At 36.4% G+C, this 21,095-nt stretch overlaps 3 protein-coding genes across 4 annotated transcripts; 2 read left to right on the top strand and 1 right to left on the bottom strand.

Moving 5' to 3' along the window:
- Nucleotides 1-2,620: 2,620 nt before the first annotated feature.
- LOC101742487 (G patch domain and ankyrin repeat-containing protein 1 homolog) lies at nt 2,621-3,741 on the top strand. The gene is made up of 2 exons (XM_062676896.1): nt 2,621-2,697; nt 2,784-3,741. Exon 2 carries the CDS (start codon nt 2,828-2,830, stop codon nt 3,731-3,733), a length of 906 nt encoding a protein of 301 aa, XP_062532880.1. The 5' UTR covers nt 2,621-2,697; nt 2,784-2,827; the 3' UTR covers nt 3,734-3,741.
- Nucleotides 3,742-4,851: 1,110 nt separating this feature from the next.
- On the bottom strand, nt 4,852-6,113 carry LOC101742633 (congested-like trachea protein). Its single transcript, XM_004924371.5, has one exon. The coding sequence runs from the start codon at nt 6,111-6,113 to the stop codon at nt 5,217-5,219; it is 897 nt and encodes a 298-aa protein (XP_004924428.1). The 3' UTR covers nt 4,852-5,216.
- Nucleotides 6,114-8,073: 1,960 nt separating this feature from the next.
- Nucleotides 8,074-20,920, top strand: LOC101742776 (SWI/SNF-related matrix-associated actin-dependent regulator of chromatin subfamily A-like protein 1). Of its 2 annotated transcripts, XM_004924372.5 has the most exons (14): nt 8,074-8,862; nt 8,942-9,057; nt 10,169-10,269; nt 10,925-11,059; nt 11,852-11,957; nt 12,807-12,890; nt 13,235-13,415; nt 14,425-14,572; nt 15,109-15,273; nt 15,912-16,068; nt 17,624-17,755; nt 18,530-18,655; nt 18,734-18,793; nt 19,299-20,920. In XM_004924372.5, the coding sequence occupies exons 1-14, from the start codon at nt 8,550-8,552 to the stop codon at nt 19,572-19,574; spliced, it is 2,100 nt and encodes a 699-aa protein (XP_004924429.2). In that variant the 5' UTR covers nt 8,074-8,549; the 3' UTR covers nt 19,575-20,920. The 2 variants fall into 2 exon arrangements, with proteins under 2 accessions (XP_004924429.2, XP_062532723.1); XM_062676739.1 differs by lacking the exon at nt 18,530-18,655.
- The last annotated feature ends 175 nt before the right edge of the window (nt 20,921-21,095 follow it).

Genomic DNA, 21,095 nt, shown 5'->3' with positions numbered 1-21,095 from the left:
TATTGAATGTAATGCCATACCTGGTGCTAAAAAAACTTGGAGACAGTGGAAAAAAGTATGAACTCACTCAGTCATTCCTGTAGCCACCATAATTGTATCGTTCACATATATTTAATTTAATGCAACTAAAGTTAACCTTGGCATTTGTTTCAGACCTGGCAAGACATTCGTTCGAAAACGAAAAAACGACATTCTACAGATTTGCCGGCTTCACTCATTGTACTATCGCAAGCTGAAAAAGATGCCCTAGGACTAAAGAATGCAACAACGACCGAGAACTGCATGGAAGAAGAAACTGAATTTGTAACATTACAAGAGAATATAACGGAAAGTGTTAGTAATGATATCGAGTCAACAGCTTCATATAGTGAGGTAGAGTCATTACCTGAAGAAAAGGTCTTTACAAGATCATCTAGAAACAAAATAAAAAAGCTTAAAAATGCTATCAAAAACAGTGCAAAACATTCAAACAGTTGTTTTTTTAGTTGTGATATGTTTTCCGTTTCTGAAGACAGAAAATTACAGTTAAAAGAGGACTATTTAAATTTTAAAAAAGATTATTTAAGACAAAAATTGAATTTAATGAAGGAGCAAACTGATGCTCTCAAAAATATTGCTAGAGAACTTTCTAAGTAATGTGAATCAAAGTGCATTTTGTAAAAAATAAAACATCAATAATTTTAAGTAAACAACAGGGTTTCTGAGTCTCTCACAACATCTGAAAGTAGTCATTAATATGTTTTGAATCAAACTTTTTTAAAGAACAATATTGTACACATTATTTTCATCATTTGTTCTTTCAAAGCCAGTTCTTCCTTTTTTTAAGTGTACAGTGTACACTATGATTGACACATAAACAGAACCTTTACACTTTGCTTAATCAGTTTTATCAGCTAAACCAAGTAAATAGAACTTTTTGTCTTTATGTAATGTTACTGCAGTAATTATGTAGATTTCTCTCTTTCATCTTCTTACTAAGGTGCTGTAATATCTAGTTGACTCTGGGAAAGATGAATCTGAAGATACTGAGAGAAGAGACCTAAAAGACTAAAAGATTCATTAAAAAACAAATGAAGGCATAGGTAGACAATCCAGACTCGTACGTAAAAGAAATCGACATAATGATTTCAGTGTGCCAGGTAGGACACCGGTGACCTACTTGGACATAACATATTAAAAAGTGTTTTACCCTATTAAAGTCTGTGCTTTAAGTTTTTATACCTTTAAAATAAAAAAATTGATTACCAATTGGTTCTATATAGTCCATTACAGTAGATCAGCTGATGTTATAAATTATTTGAGTATGTAACAATGAATTGGTCTCAAACTCTTGTCTTTTACATCTTCTGAATACTTCACCAATATATGATAAACATTTTTCCTTATAATGCTTGAAAAAATTCTGAGAAACCATCCTTTGCATTTAGAAGGCAATTTATAGAAATTATGAATAAAAAATTATAGCTGCTTAAGAGTCATGACAAAAAACTATATTTTTTTATACACCTGATGCATTCCTGTCAATAGATAGTGGTGTTAGACTTCTATTTATACTGGTAAAATTCTGCAGGCATATATAGACAAATAATTTCTACAATGAAGGTACTTATAATATGTTTAATAAACATGTAACAAAAAAAACGATTTAGATAAATACTGGTACCTATGCCATAAAGCAGTCAACCATTAACTCTTGAGAGGTAGGACAGCCAATAATGAGACTTTAACTTGGTTTCAGAGTGAATGACTGCATTCACGTTTGTAATGCCTAATGGCTCTGGTGATCACTAAGACTTATCCCGTAATGATTAAAGCAGCATTACAAATTTTTGCCTTGGCCAAAGATGTGGTGATCCAAGCAATTCATTATATTAATTATAAAGATTTTTTTTCATTCTGAAAGTCTAATTTTGAATTGTATAATTTTACATTGTATAATAATAACATTGTTTTGAATTGTCGTGGCCTAAAGGATAAGACGTCCGGTGCATTCGTATCGAGCGATACACCCGTGTTCGAATCCCGCCGGTGGGTACCAATTTTTCTAATGAAATACTTAACAAATGTTCACGATTGACTTCCACGAATGTAATAAAAACCAAACCCGCAAAATGATAATTAGCGTAATTACTGGCGGTAGGACCTCATGCAGGTACCACCACCCTGCCTATTTCTGCCGTGAAGCAGTAATGCATTTCGGTCTGAAGGGCAGGGTAGCGGTTGTAACTATACTGAGACCTTCGAACTCTTATCTCAAGGTGGGTGGTGGCATTTAGTATGGTTGTAGATGTCGATGGGCTCTGTTAACCATTTAACACCAGGTGGGCCGTGACTTCGTCCACCCACCTAAGCAATAAAAAAAATGAAAAACTTCAAAAGTGCAGAAATAAACAAAATCGCTTGACATGGTTTCTTAGGTTCCCTCCCTTGAACTTTAAATAAATGTTAACTCTTTTACTAAGAAGTCTTTTAGTTTCTTACCTATCACTGGCGGTGTATCTTCTTTCATTTAATATAATGTTCTGGAGAATCAGTTTTTTTTTACTTTTCAAAAGAGTCCCTTCAGCTTTTGAAACAAATGATTTGACTCTATAGTTTAAGTTACTTTTGCCTGTTTAGTGGAGGAATCAAGCTGTCAAAGGCATGTGACAGTGACATAAGAATTCACTTATTGACAGTGACGTAAAAGAATAAATGGTGGGTGTCATATAAACTTTATAGGTCTATGTATATAAATGTCTTAAAAATTTATAAAATTAAATATAAATTTCTAATAATTTTAGAAACGATTTTGTGTTGCACCGCAAAGTTTGCGTCAGTTATAAATATGTACAGTAATTTTGTCAGACCAACGACTACGCCTGCTGCAAACCGACATTTTAATTCCAAAGCCTTGAGTGGAGAGGAAGCAAAGAGATTGTATATTGAAGAAATCAAGGGTGCGAAAGACCCCTCACAACTACCACGTGATAAACCACAATCACAACATGTAAATAAAACTAAGACTGTAGAAGAGCCGCGCTTATCGGACAAAGAGCTGTTTCTGACGGTACAAAACAACGATGTAAACACTTTAAAGGCAGTTTTAGACAGGTATCCTGATAAGATAAATAAGATTGACAAGTTTGGATGGAGCTTACTCATGATAGCTTGTCAGGCGAATTCTGTTGAAACAGTTCAGGAGTTACTAGGTCGTGGTGCAGATGTAGATGTCCGAGATAAAGCTGGGAACTCTGCCAGAAGCTTAATCATAAAAAACAAAAACTTTTCACTAGCTAGCATATTTGTTACACATAGAAACAGTATTGAAATACAAAATGTAACTGTAGATGACAGTAAAATGAGAACTAAAGATAAAGAAAAATATTTTTGTGAAACTTGTAGAAATGAATTCCAAGATAAACAAGAACATATGTCTTCCACAATCCATAACATAATGTCGAGTAAACACAGAAAGTTACCTGTGAATTATGTAATACCATCTTCTAACAAGGGCTATCAAATCATGTTAAAAGTTGGTTGGGACAAGGAATCTGGCTTGGGCCCTGATGGTTCTGGTAAAAAATATCCAATCAAAACTGTGCAAAAGAAAGATCGAAAAGGTCTTGGACTAGGTAAAATAAAATTGAAGAATAAAGATGAATGTATGAAGGATACTGATAAAAGAATGACTAAGAAAAGAAAACACATTGAGAGACAATTTGAAGTAAATTTTAGAAGAGAATTTTATTGATAAAATGCTTTTGTTGTTTTATTTATACTAATTTTCTCTGTCCTAATCTTAATTGCACTAACCAAGGCTCACAGGCTTCAGTAATATCAGGCATAATTGCAATCGGTAATTTAGGTATCATTTTAAACATCCTCAAAATTTTAATTTTTAAATATCTTGACTGATTTTTAAGGAACTAGTACAAAATAGTATGTGAATAAAATAAATCTAAATTGCTAGATGGAAGCTATTGCATTTCAATTAAAAATGAATATCCTCAAAAGGAAGCCTAATTTAGGTATATATTCTTCCATTTATAATACACAGAAAAAAATTTTTTTTGGCATTGAAGGATCATCCAGTAGTTTTATTTTTTTGTACAATATAATAAAATATAACACAGGTGCGAATGGAGGTGTGAATCCTAGTTAATGGCCACTGCACTTCTGGTAGAACCCCTCCTTTGTTGGTGATCTGTTGTCATGTATATATTTCTTGCAGATATCTTATTTATATAAAAAGAAAGTGTACAATGGGTTCTGGACCTAAATCTGCTGTCTGAGCTCCTACAAGCCAAGGTTGCATCATTATTTTTTGACCAACTACTTTTGTAATATTACCTGGTGCTATTGTTTCAATTCAATCCCTTCACAAGTGCTTGAGGTAATTAATTCATGGTTGATGCCTGAGATTTGAATATTGCAATGCTGTGCCTCAAGATTGCTTTGCTGTATGTCATCTGATTTTGCATTTTGGTGATTACGACGAAGGGAAGATCTTCCACCAGCAGGTGATATTGCTCATTTGATCAAATTCAGGCACCATCAAATATCTTGTGTTGTATAATAGATACCATCACAGCATCCTTTTGGCAGTTTTTATATAATGATTGAAAACAGTGATTTTAGTTCAAGTAAATAATGACAGCATTTGCCACATTCATCCCAATAATTGGCCTCACCATTAATCTAGATATTCTATATTTCACTAGTTCTGATCCAGCTTTTTAGTGTTATTTTAGAAGCTATTGCAATACAAATGGAAAAATTTGATTCGAGCCCTACACCCCAGCAGAGGGTAATAGGAAAGCATGATGATGATGATGATTGCAAATTAAGCTATTTAAGAAAAAAGATAAAAAAAATATATTTATTTATTCATGGTCAAAGGCACAAAACAATAATTAAATATTATTTAATTAAATAGTACCATTGATTGTTAACTTATAATAAAAATTCATTTGATGATATTGTATTGCATATTAACTAGTCAAAGAGAACTTTGCTATTTAAATAGTTTAATGTTCGTTTCTTTTAATTTATACAAAATGTAAAAATGAGTATATAAATATATAATGTATAGAACCTGTTTATGTTTATCTGCTGCAATGTATTACAGCATTTTGAACAATAATGTTTGTGATATCATTGGCTTATTCTACTACAACCTTACACCTACTACTTTACATTTCTCTATAATATTTAGCTACTATTACTTTACTTTATCAAAGGTTTGGTGCAACCCAATCCAAGAACTTCACAGCCATCTCAAAACCAACAAAACAAGCAGCATTTGCTGGGAAAGCTCTGATCATCACAGGGGTTACTCCTTTATACAGTGCAGTGGGGCCTTCCTTCTCCATGAGCTGTTTGAAGACATCTCTCATTCCATTTGGGTATGTACCTTCAGGTGCAGTTTGCAGTCTACTCTTCAATACATCGGCTGGCATGCCTACCAGCCAGTTAGCTATACCTGCACAGCCTCCAGCCACGGTGGTAACTAATAATTTAAGCTTAGCACTAGCATCTTCAGGCATTAGCCTTTCTTTGAGCCACTCGTACGTCATGAAATACATTCCACTGGCTGGTGCATCTCGCAATACGGTAGCAACACTTCCCCTGTATATGCTACGCATACCTCCTTCTGCGTATAGCTGCCTGGCACAATCAACCATACCATTATATTTTTGAGGAACATTACCACCCTGTTGTATTTGTAATAAACATTTGATACGTTCTCCGGGCGCCATTATGGACGTCGTAAATATACCAGAGAATGCTCCGGCGGCGAAAAGTTCTGCTTTCGTTAGGACCTGTTCTTCATCATTCTTTATGAGTTTCTTACCGAGACCGAAACCGAAGAAGCTGATGGCAAATATTGGCGCAACTCCAGTTAGAGGCGCAGACATGCCCTTGTAGAGTCCGCGGAAGCCTTCCTTTTGAACGGTTTTCTTGAAACAATCCCAGGTGCCAGCGTACAGAGCGACCTCGCCCGGTTTTGGAAGGGGCATAGTTTGCAACCGTACTTTAATTGTGTCCATTGGATGGCCCGAAAGAACGGTACAAACACCACCGAAACCACCACACAGGAAATATTTAATTGGGCTGCTCTTTTCAGACATTTTCGTTCGCTTTATTCGTTCGAATAAACAAATTAATTTGAGGGAAAGTAAATTCTAAAAACTTATTAACAACAAATTCTTGAGTGGTTTAGTGAACAGCTGTCTGTCTTTAGTTTGCGAACTGACAGTTGTAGTGTTGCCATAAGCTGCGAAGAAATAACTAAGATTTTTTTGATACAACAAACATTTTAGATAGGTATAACATTTTATTAGACTGGAAAGAAATATTTCGGATACAAATAAAATAGTTATTAATATATTTTTACACCTCAAAAATACTTAAACTAGGAAACTAGTGCGGAAATTACTTTCCTCTTCCCAAAAAAATTTCATATTAATTTACTTTGTTTCATTAGATTTTCATGCATTTCTATACAAAAACATCATAAACGTTTTTGTGACTTGTCAAATATTTTTTGACGTGACAACGTCTTATAATCCGATGGAGCCGGCTGCATGCACGAAAAAACATGACTCATGCTGCGCTACCTCGCTCTGAGGCGTTCCATTTAAGGCTTGAAGTGCAAGCGAGAGCGCGTAACGAGCGACAGAGAGGCACAATCGGCCTCCGCGTTCGGCAGCGTTCGACATATTCGCGTTCGATAATTGCGGCGATAAAGGTAATAATTCTTTCGATATTAAATATATGTTCATTGATATATTGTCGAACATTCGTGCTTTCATCTTTTCTTTCAAAAATTTCTTTTGAAAAATGAAACCATTCCATCAGTATTTTCTTATGACGTTGTCACGTTCAACTATCGTCAGTAAACCGACTTTACAGACAACCGATTTTTTTTTCATCTCTAAGCAAATCGAGGATTAATGAAAAGAGATCCCGAAAGTAATTCTCAAATCTGATTAACCGCGAAAAACGGTAAAAATCTGGATCATAAAAAATGATTTTTTTACGATAAAGATTTAAACAATATTCCAGAAACTATACTAAAATGGTAACCCTATTATGTGTTACGGAATGTCATCTTCGACAACGTCAAACTTCAAAACCGCAACGGCTAAAACACAGGTCAAAGGTCAAAGTCCATTAGGTCTCATGTAGATTTCTATCATATAAGTCGCACATAGTTCCATAGGCTAAATATTCTAGGTACAATTTGTATTGCGTCTATCGCTATTTTTTAATAAGATGCCTGCCAGTGACCCATATAATATACACACAAATTCTAAAGAACCAGTACTGTACTACTAACAGATATCACTGAAATTAATGTTAATTAAATAATTACTAATTGAATAAAAAATTATCATAGTGACCGTGACCAAATGTGTAACGCTATGATAAATTGACACACATAGTTCAACAATATGATAAAGCATTTAAAGATTGTACTCCTAAGCCAACTAAACTGATAAGGGATTACACAATTGTTTTTTATTATCTTTCCACTCATATCAAAGTCGCCTTTATAATAAATTCACTGTTGTTATTTTAACAAATAAGATAAAAACTGGTGACGAAAAAAAAAAAACTTAGTCGCATAATTTGATTATGTTGATCGCTTGTGTTGAATAGTATTTGTTAAAATCTTTTGAGCCCCTTGTTGCATGTTTTTTTTTTCCCTTTGCATGCGATAAAGAATTACATCCTAAGCATGTATATTTCATTAAAATTATGATTAATAAGGTTCCATTTTTTATTTTGGATATTAATTGATTTTAATCTTAAACGTGTTTATATTTAAATAAATGTCTTTAAATTTAAGCACTTTCTCTGGGGTCCCTTTCGTGTTTCCGCAAAAAGAAATTTTTTTACAATTTATTGCATCGTTTTTTTGTTTGTTTAATATAGTTATTATAATTTCATCAACAGTTTATGCTGTTTAAGCAATTATCCACAACTTAACACTGAACTAGAAGCTTGATCAATAAGTAAAGTAATAAATTGACTTGTTAGCGGGAATGCGAATAGCAAAGTTGTTTTATTTTGATGTTTAGTGTTTCTCCAGATTTAAATGTGTATAAATGATTGCTTATCGATGGCGTTAATGAAACTGCACGTGTGTGGGCAATGAAAAAAAATAGATTGAAAAGCTTCTCGGATTTTCTTCCAAAACTTCTAACTTTTAGTAAATTATTATCATTTCACTGCGAGGCTATTCTATTTGATATAAATGAACACCCGTGATTTTGTTTTATCGCAGCTCATTCATTTCACTTTACGTAGAATTGATTTGGTTTCGGCCTTTGTTACCAAAGATTAGTTTTTATGGGCTAATACCTTTTGCCTACTTGATGTTTTTCATCAAAACAATAAACGCCTGTCTTGCTGTAAACATAGAACACTTAATATATTTGAGAGCTGTAAACGTATTGTAAACTCTAAAATTTAAAATGAAATGAATCGAAAATAGCATTTGATCCACAGTCCCTGAGTCCACGTTAGATACAATTTTTTGAATATTTGACACGTTCAAAATGCTGTGTTCAAAAGAGGAAATAGAAAAAAAACGCCTGTCTGCATTACACAAGAGACAAAATAAAATAAGTAACACGTCCACTAGTCCACTCAATAAATTAAATAGAAAAACTTGTCCTTTAAGGGATAATTTGCAGAAAAACCTTCCATATTTGACACCAAGATCGGACCAAACTACCCAAAATGTACCGGTGACTAAAGTTGTCACCGGAAATGTATATTTAATATCAGAAGACAGATTCGAAGTGAATCCATCAGAATTTTGTGCACCGCTTATAAATATATTTAAAACAATACCGTCAAGGATATATGGTGAGTTTTAAAATTAATTTTATCTATAGAAAAAATATTACATACCTCTCTGTAACATATCTTTTCCTTTTAATTTCAGCCGACAAAACAAAATTATGGAATTTTTCAATAGAAGACTACAATCAGTTAATGTCTAAAGTTGCTCCATTAGCTCCTCATGTTGTGCTTGGTGCCATTCCTCCATATGTTTTAAAGGTAATTAATTGATTTAAATCCATTAAATAAAGCTTCTACAAACAAAAAATTAGAAAAGTGATTGCTTTTTATGATTTTAACTTTTGAAATTAACATTTCAACAAACGCAAAATTAAGCTCTGCTCAGAAATAAAGAAGTTAAGAGCATCTTAATTTTTTTGCTATACAGCGTAGCCCAGTGGTTGATTAATTAGAAAGCAGATGATTAGCGTGGTATGGACATGTAATGCATAGAGAGAAGATGCATGAGACTAGAATATATATGCAAAGGAAAGGGGGAAAGAGTCGACCGAAGAAGACGTGGATGGAGTGTGTGGATGGTGATATGAGAGAAAGAGGGGTGAGTGTTGAGATGACGACTGATAGAGGAGAATGGAACAGAAAAATTTGCTGTACCGACACCACCTACGAAAAGGTGGAGACAATGAAGAAAAATAATTGTTTTTCCTTAAGTTATCAGATATTTATAAATACTAGTAGTCTCCCGGTAATCGAAATTTGACTATAATTAATTGAAATTATAAGTTTGTACACTATTATGATTCTATTGTCAAAGACTATTATGCTTCCTTAATCACAGATTTTGCCAAGATTACACTTTAGACAAATATTAATAAAGATATACAATATTGATCTATTCTCAATTTGACCACAGACTGTAAGCAATAAGAAAAGTTTGACAATAAACAAATATTATGCATGCGTGTGTGTGTCAAATACATGGTAGTGTGTGGAATGTCAATTTTATTGATTAAGTGTATTTTTATGCGTAATTTACAAAAAATATTAACATTCTGCACTCCTTCTCTATATTCTCTATAAGTGTGGGAAATTTCATACTCCTCCTTCTGCACAATTTTTGTAAAAAGGGGTACAAAATTTTTACTTCATGTATTAATATATAGATGACATTAGTAAATTACAAATTAAATTAAACATTGTCATTGAAATTAGGCAGTGGTTTTACTGTGCTTGTGGAATTTTGATGTGCATGAGCAACTGGGATTACTCACTATCAGGTGGACCTTATGCTTGTTTTTTCTGCATAAAGTGGTAATAAAAAATAAAAAATTAAGGTTCTGGCTATAAACAAAATATTTTATGCTTTCAGATATTGAAAGAGCAAACAGTGGATCCAAAGAACATAGATTTAATGCCAATAGAGTCTACAATCAGACAAAAATTATTGCCATTTCAGGAAGATGGTGTCAGGTATCTAAATTTGCTATATCAAATATATTGTAAACATTATTAAAACCACAGTGTGGTCACAGAAATGAAAGTATTTTTATTTTTACTTATTGTTTTGATTAGAGTGTATAACTAAAAAATGGTATTTTACTTAAATTGTAAAAAGTAAATTAAATTGGTTTAATTAAAAAGTCACTTACACCATAATATAATTTAAAAAACCAATCCAAAATGCCAAATCATTTTCTAAAATTTAGAAATATCTTTGAACATAAGAGTATGTATATTTTTCTAATTTCGTCTATAGCAGAGTGTGGTTGTGTGTATATAATATGTCATGACCTACTTACTTGAAAATGTAAATGAAATCAAAACAAGTTAGTTCAGTTAGTGATTTGACAAAGAGTGAATTTCTAGTTAGACTTTGGGAAAGGTATTTGATGTTGGTCTGGTTGTATTGTCCCATATATGTATCTTGTACTCATAATACAAGGCAGCGTCATGGCAGGTAGCGGCTTGACTCTGCGCCTGGCATTGCTGACGTCCATGAGGGACGGTAACCGCTCACCATCAGGTGGGCCGGATGCTCGTCTGCCTGCAAAGGCAATAAAAAATGAAAGAGAAGATACTATCTTGGCATCATTCAATTCGAAATGTTTATTTTTTTTATCATTAGATTTGGCATAGCTCGTCACGGTAGGTGTATGATAGCAGATGACATGGGGCTCGGCAAGACTTACCAGGCACTCGCCATAGCAAGCTACTACAGGCATGAATGGCCACTTCTTATTGTCACAACATCTTCAATGAGGTATGTTACTCATCCATTTCATACTAACTAAATTGAGATTCCATTCAGTATTTCTAGTTATTAATAAGCTGTCAATAATAATGTTACGCCGGTAAGAGTAACGCCATCTATCGCCGAATAGTCGAACGCATATCGAAGGACCTAGAAGCGCCTAGAACGATCGAGAAGTACAACGCCATCTATTGACAGATAGCGGAAACTACCACTAGAGATGTGTGGAATATTCTCGATAATTCTAGGGATGAGATATCGGCTATAAAAGCGTTGTAGAGATGGCACGCAGTCAGTCAGTAACCGAAACTACTCGAAGCGAAACAGCGAACGGATCACCTGAAGCGAAGCGAAACAAGCGAATTGAGAGTTTTAAAGTGTTTGTTGAGTATTTCAAGTGTTCTAAGTGTTGAGTACAGTTTTTAGTTTATACTTCGGTGTAATTTTATTTATCCCAAACCCCAGCGCGTAACAATAATTTATATTTTGTGTTAATCAAATTTAAAAATTAAATGTCAATTAATCAATAATGACTTCTGCAACACTGTATTTTTTTCGTTATTTAATGCCTTAGATATGTCGAGCTCAGAACCTAATTGATATTATAAAATTACTGGACAAAGAGAAGTTTGCCAGCTTAAGGATAGCTTTGTCCATTGTTCCATTCTTCATTTCAAAGTGCATGTTTGCTCCACAGCAGACATAAGCAGGATGGATGATATCTCTTCTTTCCAGGAACACATGTCCTACCTAGTAAATAATTTTAATTTAGTATTCTAAACAATAAAGTAATTGTTACAGAGAAACATGGCAGAGAACTATTCACGATCTGCTTCCTTCCGTTCCAATGATGAACATAGCCGTCCTGAGTAGCGGTAAAGATGTTAATATTATTGCCGATAAACAGGTAAGTGGCTGGTTGTACTATGGACAGTATTATAAGAATTCAGCTCTTTGTCTGGGAATGCTTTTAAATCTATTTTTGCTCTATTTTTTCCTTTTAAATCACAAGTCTAACGCTTGCTCCGCGTATGAAATAAGCAAAGCTTATAAAAGTTGATCAGTAATATAAGTTCTTCTGAACGCTTGTACTTTTGCAATGCTTTTACGGCATCCTTAGAATCGTCGAGAACATTTCTCAAATCGAGTACCTTCAATGTGTGTTTCTCCTATCTGACAATAGATGGCGTTGTTATTCTCGAGCATTGTAGGTGTTACTAAATCCTTTGATATTCGTTTCGGCTATTTGGCGATAGATGGCGTTATTCTTTCCAGCGTAACTATGAATTTTGATTAGAATTATTTAATTACATTAAGTGATTTTACATTGTTGTTTGTTAAATCACTTAATTACATTATTTAATTACATAAAGTGGAGAAAGATCCTAAGATTGAAGCTCATGGGTGATGGTGGTCACGACCCTCAGACATGAGGAACACGACTCGAGGAAGGAAGGAAGTGATTTTAAACACAAGTTACATTAACGATAATTTTTTTTTTTTTTTAAATAACCGGTATTGAAGTGACAATTATATTATAAAATCACATTAACTACCTAATTCAAATCGTAGCTTAGAATGATATCAATATTCCTTCATACTAGAAGTTATAAGGATCAAGGTACAATATTTTTTTTATATATCCAATGCTATAGTTTAAATGTTTTTTTTTTAAATTAGTAAATGTAATATTATTGTGTCAGCTGAATAAAGTGAGAAACAAGAAAATTTGTGAATTATTTGTTTTTATTTTCAGACCGAAGTTGTGATAGTGAGTTACAAAATGACAAGCATGCATACAGAGCTGCTGCAGAACAAGAATTTCGGTGTTATCATTATTGTGAGTCTAATGTTACACTCAATTGTTCATTACCTACATTAACTTACTCACAATGATACTAACTTACTCGTATTATATTTTACATTAATCAAAGATGTTCTTAGAATTAGTATAAAAATAAATTTACTTCGTCTTTTCCTAGGGGTACTTTTGTGCATATTTATGTACTTTCGCAGATATCAAATAGTTAATAAACCATCTTTATTACACATTTAAACCTGAAGAAACACTAAATAGACAAAATAAAACAAATCGCTCAACTTCGCTCCTCCCTTTCCCGCCAAAAAGTCTCCCACTTTTTGACATTTCCACTGAACGGCACTGACATGTGGCGGTGTTGCCAGGACGAGTCGCACCACCTGAAGTCGGGGCGGGCGCGGTGCGTGGCGGCGCTGGGCCGCGTGGCGGGGCGCCGGGCCCGCGCGCTGCTGCTCAGCGGCACGCCCGCGCTCAGCCGCCCCGCCGAGCTGTACGCGCAGCTGGCGCTCATCCGCCGCGACCTGTTCCCCTCCTACACCGAGTTTGGTCAGTGGCGCAACTACTTGAGACCTTACAACTTATATCTCAAGGTGGGTGGCGCATTTACGTCGTAGATTTCTATGGGCTCCAGTAACCACTTAACACCAGGTGGGCTGCCAGCTCTTCCACCCATCTAAGCAATAAAAAAAAAATTGATGTTAAACAATAAAATGGCGCCAAGTTCCATTCAAAAATCCCGTTGTAAACGGAGCGCCAGACTACCGACTGTGTTTACTGTAAGCAGAACGGTTTTTTGAGGTTGCGATTCGAATATCCGTCACATCAAGTATTTTATGTCTGAATTGGCAGTCAAAATTGTTTAGATGGATGGACGAGCCCATCTGATGTTAAGTGGTTACTGGAGCCCATAGACATCTATAACGTAAATGCGCCCACCACCTTGAGATATAAGATCTAAGGTCTCAGTATAGTTACAACGGCTGCCCCACCCTTCGAACCGAAACGCATTACTGCTTCACGACAGAAATAAGTGGAGCGGTGGTATCTACCCGTGCGGACTCACATGAGGTCCTACCACCAGTAATTACGCAAATTATAATTTTGCGGGTTTTGATTTTTATTACACGATGTTATTCCTTCACCGTGGAAGTCAATCGTGAACATTTGTCAAGTACGTATTTCATTAGAAAAGTGGTACCCGCCTGCGGGATTCGAACACCGGTGCATCGCTGAAGACGAATGTGTGATGATTTATGGGCTTGTAGAATGTTTGTGATGATAAAATTTAATAAAACTCGGTGGAGAAAAAGTCACGTTGTTCTTTATATTATCCTTTATATTATTTATTGTATCCGCAATCATTACAATCATAGACATTTTACATAAGCAAGAGTTATTGTGCCACAGATAATAACAATTTTTTATATTTATTGGAGTCTACACTTCACAGAATGCACCGGACGTCTTATCCTTTAGGCCACGACGACTTCGTTGGAAGATTTTCCATTTGTCCTTAACTCTGAAAGACTTTAGTTACATTGTTGTTTGTCTACAGGGAAAAGGTATTGTAACGGGAAACAGACGAGCTTCGGCTGGGACATGTCGGGACAATCCAACCTCGCCGAGCTGCAGGTGCTGCTGCAGAAGTTCCTCATCAGGAGAACCAAGGAACAGGTGCTCACGAACCTGGAAGAGAAGATAAGGTAACGTTAATATAGCGAAAGAATCTGACAGAGATCTTTTAAATCAATGCGAGTGAAAAAGCTGGAAGAGATTGTTGGGACGTTGTCTATTAACATATTTAATGTCATCTATTATTGTATTTTCGGTGAAAAATTTTTTATTTGTCCGAAGCTCGATCGATTGTATTGTTACGCGCTGCGGTTCGGGATAAATAACAATTCTACCGAAGTACAATTTAGAACTCTATTTAACACTTAAAACACTCACAACTCGTAATTCACTTCTTCCGCTTCGCTTCAGGTGATCCGTTTGCTGTTTTACTTCGAGTAGATCTGATTACTGACTGCGTGCCATCTCTGCAACGCTTTTATAGTCGATACGACATCCCTAGAATTATCGAGAATATTCTCGATAAGGCCAGACATGTGTTTCCACTATTTGATAATAAATAGATGGCGCTGCACTTTTCGAGCGTTCTCGATATTACTAGTTCTTTTGATATTCGTTTCTGCTATCCGACGATAGATGGCGTTATCCTTTCCTTTATGATGTGCAGAGAATCAGTGCTGTTGGACAGCACCCTGCTCAGGTACAGCGCGGAAGACGAGGCGGGTCTCTCGCAGCTGGCCGACACGTACCGCTCGACCAGCAAGGCGGAGAAGCACGCGGCCCTCATCAACTTCTTCAGCGAATCGGCTCGAGTCAAACTGCCAGCCATTTGGTAAAGACGTTATGCGATCTGTACCCGCACGCCCGCAACTAATACTTCGGTCTCATGGCTCAAGTTCAAGTGGCGACACTCACGTAGTTATGACCAAAAAAATGTAGTCTAGGGGCGGGAATCTTAAAAAAAGTCTTGTTTTATTCTATTTTTTATTGCTTATGTGGGTGGACGAGCTCACAGCCCACCTGGTGTTAAGTGGTTACTGGAGCCCATAGACATTTATAACGTACATGCACCACCCACCTTGGGATATAAGTTGTAAGGTCTCAAGTATAGTTACAACGGCTGCCCCCACCCTTCAAACCGAAACGCTTTACTGCTTCACGGCAGAAATAGGCAGGATGGTGGTACCTACCCGCGCGGACTCACAAGAGGTCCTACCACCAGTAATTACGCAAATTATATTTTTGCGGGTTTCATTTTTATTACACGATGTTATCCTTCACCGTGGAAATCAATCGTGAACATTTGTTGAGTACGTATTTCATTAGAAAAATTGGTACCCGCCTGCGGGATTCGAACACCGGTGCATCGCTGAAGACGAATGCACCGGACGTCTTATCCGTTAGGCCACGACGACCTTTTTTGAACGTCTCCTCTCTATGTATTATGATTGAATATATTTACAATTACAGTAAGTACATAAAGCAGTTACTGGCGGACGAAGCGACGGGCAAGTTCCTAGTGTTCGCGCACCACAAGATCGTTATAGAGGCCATATGCGCGACGCTGGACGAGGCGGCCGTCAACTACATCTGCATCGCGGGATCGACGCCCGCACACTCGCGCGCCGTGAGTCCACCCTTTACTTGTGGCAATGTTCTCGATTTCTTTTTCCTACCTAAGCTGATAGATAGCCTTGGGAGGCTATATCAGCGTAACCTTAACTAGTAGGTGAGCTCACGGGGCTCAAACCTGACGACGTTGCTAACACGAACCCTAGTAAGAGCCGTGCTTCGCGGAATCTACCACCGGATCGGAAACGCGACCCACTGAGAATATCCGGCGAGAAACTCAGTAGGCTGTGTGTATGTATGGGTTAATTCGCTCGTTGAGCCCTTCGTCGCAAGCGACAGGTTCGACAAGGTCGGTGTCCGGTGATTGTTGTCGATAAAACCACAAAAGTCACTCTGGCAAACACCGTTTTTGACAACGTACAAGGTTTAAAGAAATTCGATATTCATGACGATATGGAGCAGAAAGAGTTGATGTTGATTTATTTTAGGCTAATCGATTTCGGTGAAATTAGAAACACTAAAATCAACAAAATGAAACAATTCACACAACTTTGCTCCTCGCGTTCCCGCCAAAAAGTCCGTAACAGCTACAACCACAGACTAGCGACATCAGTTGACATTGACGTTTTGTAACTTTGACAACTGACAACATTCAGTTCAGTGGTGCGATTTTTATTTTTTATTTACCCGCACATATTATTTCATAACCACACACCCTCACCACCCACCTCGAGAAACGAGGTCCGAGTCTCAGTAACGGGACCACATATGAAGGTGGTACCAATGTGCAGGATATTCCCCGCTGCTGCTGAAGGAGACGATCGACATGAGGATTGGGAATGAGGGAACACGGTGTCTCTCTGATTTCCTTTCTCGAAGTTGTATTAAGCAAACTAGCTGTACCCGTCCGCTTCGCTGGGCATTTAAAATTAACATTATTATTTCTCATCCCCACAAAGATTCTCATCATTAACACCCCCGCAACTAGTATAGAGAGTCCAACACTCATATAAATATTAGCCTATCCATTAAGTACCTGTATTTTCTACACAGATACCAAATTTCAAGTCAATCGGATGCATGGTTCAGTAGTTATAACGGAACATCCGTAAAAACCACTGTAGATTTATATTATATTAGTATAGATGTCATCGTGAAGTCAGAAGTTAGAAGTCGTGGCCTAAAGGATAAGACGTCCGGTGCATTCGTATGTAGCGATGCATCGGTGTTCGAATCCCGCAGGCGGGTACCAATTTTTCTAATGAAATACGTACTTAACGAATGTTCACGATTGACTTCCACGGTGAAGGAATAACATCGTGTAATAAAAGTCAAAAACCCGCAAAATTATAATTTGCGTAATCACTGGTGGTAGGACCTCTTGTGAGTCCGCAAGGGTAGGTACCACCACCCCGCCTATTTCTACCGTGAAGCAGTAATGCGTTTCGGTTTGAAGGGTGGGGCAGCCGTTGTAACTATACTGAGACCTTAGAACTTATATCTCAAGGTGGGTGGCGCATTTACATCCAGTAACCACTTAACACCAGGTGGGCTGTGAGCTCGTCCACACATCTACGGAATAAAAAAAATAAAAAGATATTTAATTTCAGGATCTAGTGGACCGGTTCCAGCACAGCGCGTCGTGCCGCGCGGGCGTGCTGTCCATCACGGCGGCCAGCGCGGGCATCACGCTCACCGCCGCCGACCTCGTGCTCTTCGCAGAGCTGCACTGGAACCCAGGGGTCAGGATTCGAGACAACATTCATACGATTACCACTATAGCTTACAATCCATACAGTTGACAAACACTTTGATGTCAGACAACACCGCCACGATCGCGGGATAACCTTCTACAGGGTTGTCAAAAAATAAAAATGAAATAAATGGTTTATTAATAAGTAATTAGTAATTTAACGGTAGGCAGCGGCTTGATTCTCCCCCTGGCATTGCTGAAGTCCATGGGTGACGGTAACCACTAACCATCATGTGGGCGGTATGCTCGTCTGCCTACAAAAAAAAGTTATTAGTATGTATACAATCACCTATTTATAAGTATATTATATGTATCTAGTTACATTTACATGTGTTGTACAGTCAGATATTTACGCTTTATTTTTAGAATTCAATTATAAAATTGAAATATTAATGTTTTCACATTCAGATGATTCAAACAACCTTAGCATAAAAGTTTGAAAGAAATTTTACTTTCATTAATATTTTAAATATTTTTTCTAAAATATTGTTTCCAAAATAGAAAAAAAAAATTGATTAAAAATTTATTAAAAACATTCACGATACTTCAATAGAGCCTAAGACTTCATCACATAAAACTTAAACATCAAAATATATTATACCCTCACACAGTCACACCTCCCCTATTCTTAGTTTAATTAAATGTCTACTTGAAGAAAGCGTCTATTAAAATATAATTGAGACTATTTTAGTGTCTCAATTTGTTTGAGGGGTCCTGTGTACAAACACATTGTCCAGCGTTGAGAGATCCTCGTGTGGCACAGATCCTGACGCAGGCGGAGTCCCGCGCGCACCGGCTGGGTCGTGCGGGCGCAGTGCGCGTGCGCTACCTGCTGGCGGCGCGGACGGCCGACGATTACATGTGGCCCCTGCTGCAGAGTAAACTCAACGTACGTGTCCCCCGCCTGCTGTCCATGGACCGCACTGTCCTCTATAACGCTGACGTAGACACCCCTATCTCATTCCAGGTGCTGAACGACGTAGGTCTAAGCGAAGACACCTTCGAGACCACCACGATGAAACATCAGGTATTTACGTTGTTACGTTGTGGCTTATCCTAGGTAGGCTTAGCGTAACCGTGAGACTATCGCCATCTATATGAGTACTGGTGGTAGGACTTCTTGTGAGTTCGTACGGGTAAGTACCACCACCCTGCCTATTTCTGTCGTGAACCAGTAATGCTTTTCGGTCTGAAGGGTGAGGCAGCCGTTGTAACTATACTGAGACCTTAAAACTTATATTTCAAGGTGGATGGCGCATTGACGTTGTAGATGTCTATGGGTTTTAGTAACCACTTAACACTAAGTGGGCTGTGAGCTCCTCCACCCATCTAAGCCATAAAAAAACACCAGTTTAGTAAATCTACACCGGTGCCACCTAGCGTGCGTTCCCAGTTCGTGCAAAAGTTAACAGAAATCTTCGGGGAAGATAGTGGGGTTAAAACTGTACCAAATTATATTACAGTCACATGATCGGCTTAGGAACGCTTAGGGACAAAAAAATATTCGTTCTCAATATATAGATTTTTTTCAGGAAAGCAATAACCGTATAACGCAATACCTCACGCCGCCGAAACGGCCTAAAAACAAAAACGACTACATTCCCGGAACGAACATCAGGAAAAATCCCCTCAAGTCTCTCGCAAACACATCTGGCAACACAGAGCAAGTCACGTCAAATGTGACGTTGACAGATGAAATGGACTGGGATTCTGACATTGACATTAATAAGGCGCTGGCAGATGAACTGGATAAATCGTTTTTCGATGATCAAGACGGTGATGAGATGCTGGCCAATATTGATATTTGAAATTGAAAAAAAAACATACTAATTATTCCTTAATTAAAGATGCATACTAGAACTATTGTTAGTTCATATAATAGAATATAATATTTCTGATTGCTTAGATCTTCGTGTCAAAATCACTTTAACATATTGAAACAAGTATAAATCTAAATTACAATATAACACAAGCAGGTACCTAGTTAATGCACGTTAAAACACTAAGTGGAAAATGAATTTCTGATAATGTAAGAATTTTTGTTTTAAGAACCAGTTCATTTAAGTATGTGTTTATGTATATATTTAGTTTTGACAACTAATTAATATGAATCTAATAAAGGTCAGATGAGTCGTCTATTATCAAAGGTGGCAATCTGTGCATTTGGACAAAAAATTTTTATTGATATGTCAATACAGATTGATTTGAATATAATCGTCTACTTCAAAGAATACGGTTCAAAACCTGCATTAAATAAAGGTTAATACTTAACCTGTTATTTATCTAAGATGTCGTTCCGAAGAGTTTTGTGACTGCCAATGGAATACAAAGTCAATAATTCGTTTTTCTGATTTACCAATCATTGTCCAAAAGTCAGATTGCCGGCTTTGATAATAGTCGACTCAGATAACGTTACCGTACAAACCATTATTTTGTAAATTCCATTTTAGGTAACGATTAACGGTAGGGCGTCGTGTGAGCCCACATCCAGAATGACGTTGATGGGTTTCGTGACCTGGTTCTTTAATTGGAGATATTTATATAACTGTATTAGTTTCATTTAGTTAGATACATTAATATAACTAATGTTAAACTAAAATTAACTAAATATATATAGCTGGAATCGATCAGAGCATATTAAAACAACGGTATGGGAGTTTGTCATTTAATTTTCGATTATTTTCGTGTAATTTGTTAATTAAATAGTTTATATTTATTTTTTTGTAATGTTACACATGGTAGTCAAGAGGCTGAATTGTCAATAATAAAAAAAGGTAAGCGTGAAAATTGTTTTTCTTCTATCTAGAACGAATACAGACATTGTACATGTGAGAAATTTTGTGATAATTGAAGACATGAGTGGATGAAGGGGATATGATACAATGTGCTAATTTTGAGAAAAGGGTCAACAAACTTTTGTTACCTGCTTGTACTTTTTCTTCGTATATAACTCCCTCATCAATAGCACAAAAATAGCATTTAAACCTGGAACCTTAAGGTCTAATATGGTTTATAGGCACATAACACTTTCATTCAATGTAAAAAGTCAAAAATCTTAAAAATATTACTTAACCCATTCATCTATTCATGTCGTCTTCAATTAAAAAATAAATTTTTGAGATTTTTACAAAATAAAAATTTATAAGTATTCTGATTGTGTTGGTTTCGTTTTATTTTTGTTAACGTTTTAATTACAAGGGTTATCTGTGTAGTTATTGAAATATATATCAGAAATTAGGATTTCTGTGCTACGGGCCGGGCGTCGGGTAAAATGTATTGGTTATCATCAGAATAATAATATTTCATTGCTTTACGTGTCATAATTAAAA

Source organism: Bombyx mori, chromosome 3, assembly GCF_030269925.1.
Source record: "Bombyx mori chromosome 3, ASM3026992v2".
NCBI classification, from domain to species: Eukaryota; Metazoa; Arthropoda; class Insecta; order Lepidoptera; family Bombycidae; genus Bombyx; species Bombyx mori.
Note: the sequence above shows the minus strand (reverse complement) of the source record. Positions and strands in the feature narration are given on the sequence as shown.

What these genes read in the sequence shown, in the direction of transcription:
- LOC101742487 (XM_062676896.1), top strand. Translation starts at nt 2,828, where the DNA reads ATGTACAGTAATTTTGTCAGACCAACGACTACGCCTGCTGCAAACCGA.
- LOC101742633 (XM_004924371.5), bottom strand. Translation starts at nt 6,113, where the DNA reads ATGTCTGAAAAGAGCAGCCCAATTAAATATTTCCTGTGTGGTGGTTTC.
- LOC101742776 (XM_004924372.5), top strand. Translation starts at nt 8,550, where the DNA reads ATGCTGTGTTCAAAAGAGGAAATAGAAAAAAAACGCCTGTCTGCATTA. An exon ending in GTCACAACATCTTCAATGAG is followed by an intron (nt 11,060 to 11,851) that starts GTATGTTACTCA and finishes TAATTGTTACAG; the next exon opens with AGAAACATGGCAGAGAACTA. An exon ending in TGCTGCAGAGTAAACTCAAC is followed by an intron (nt 18,656 to 18,733) that starts GTACGTGTCCCC and finishes ATCTCATTCCAG; the next exon opens with GTGCTGAACGACGTAGGTCT.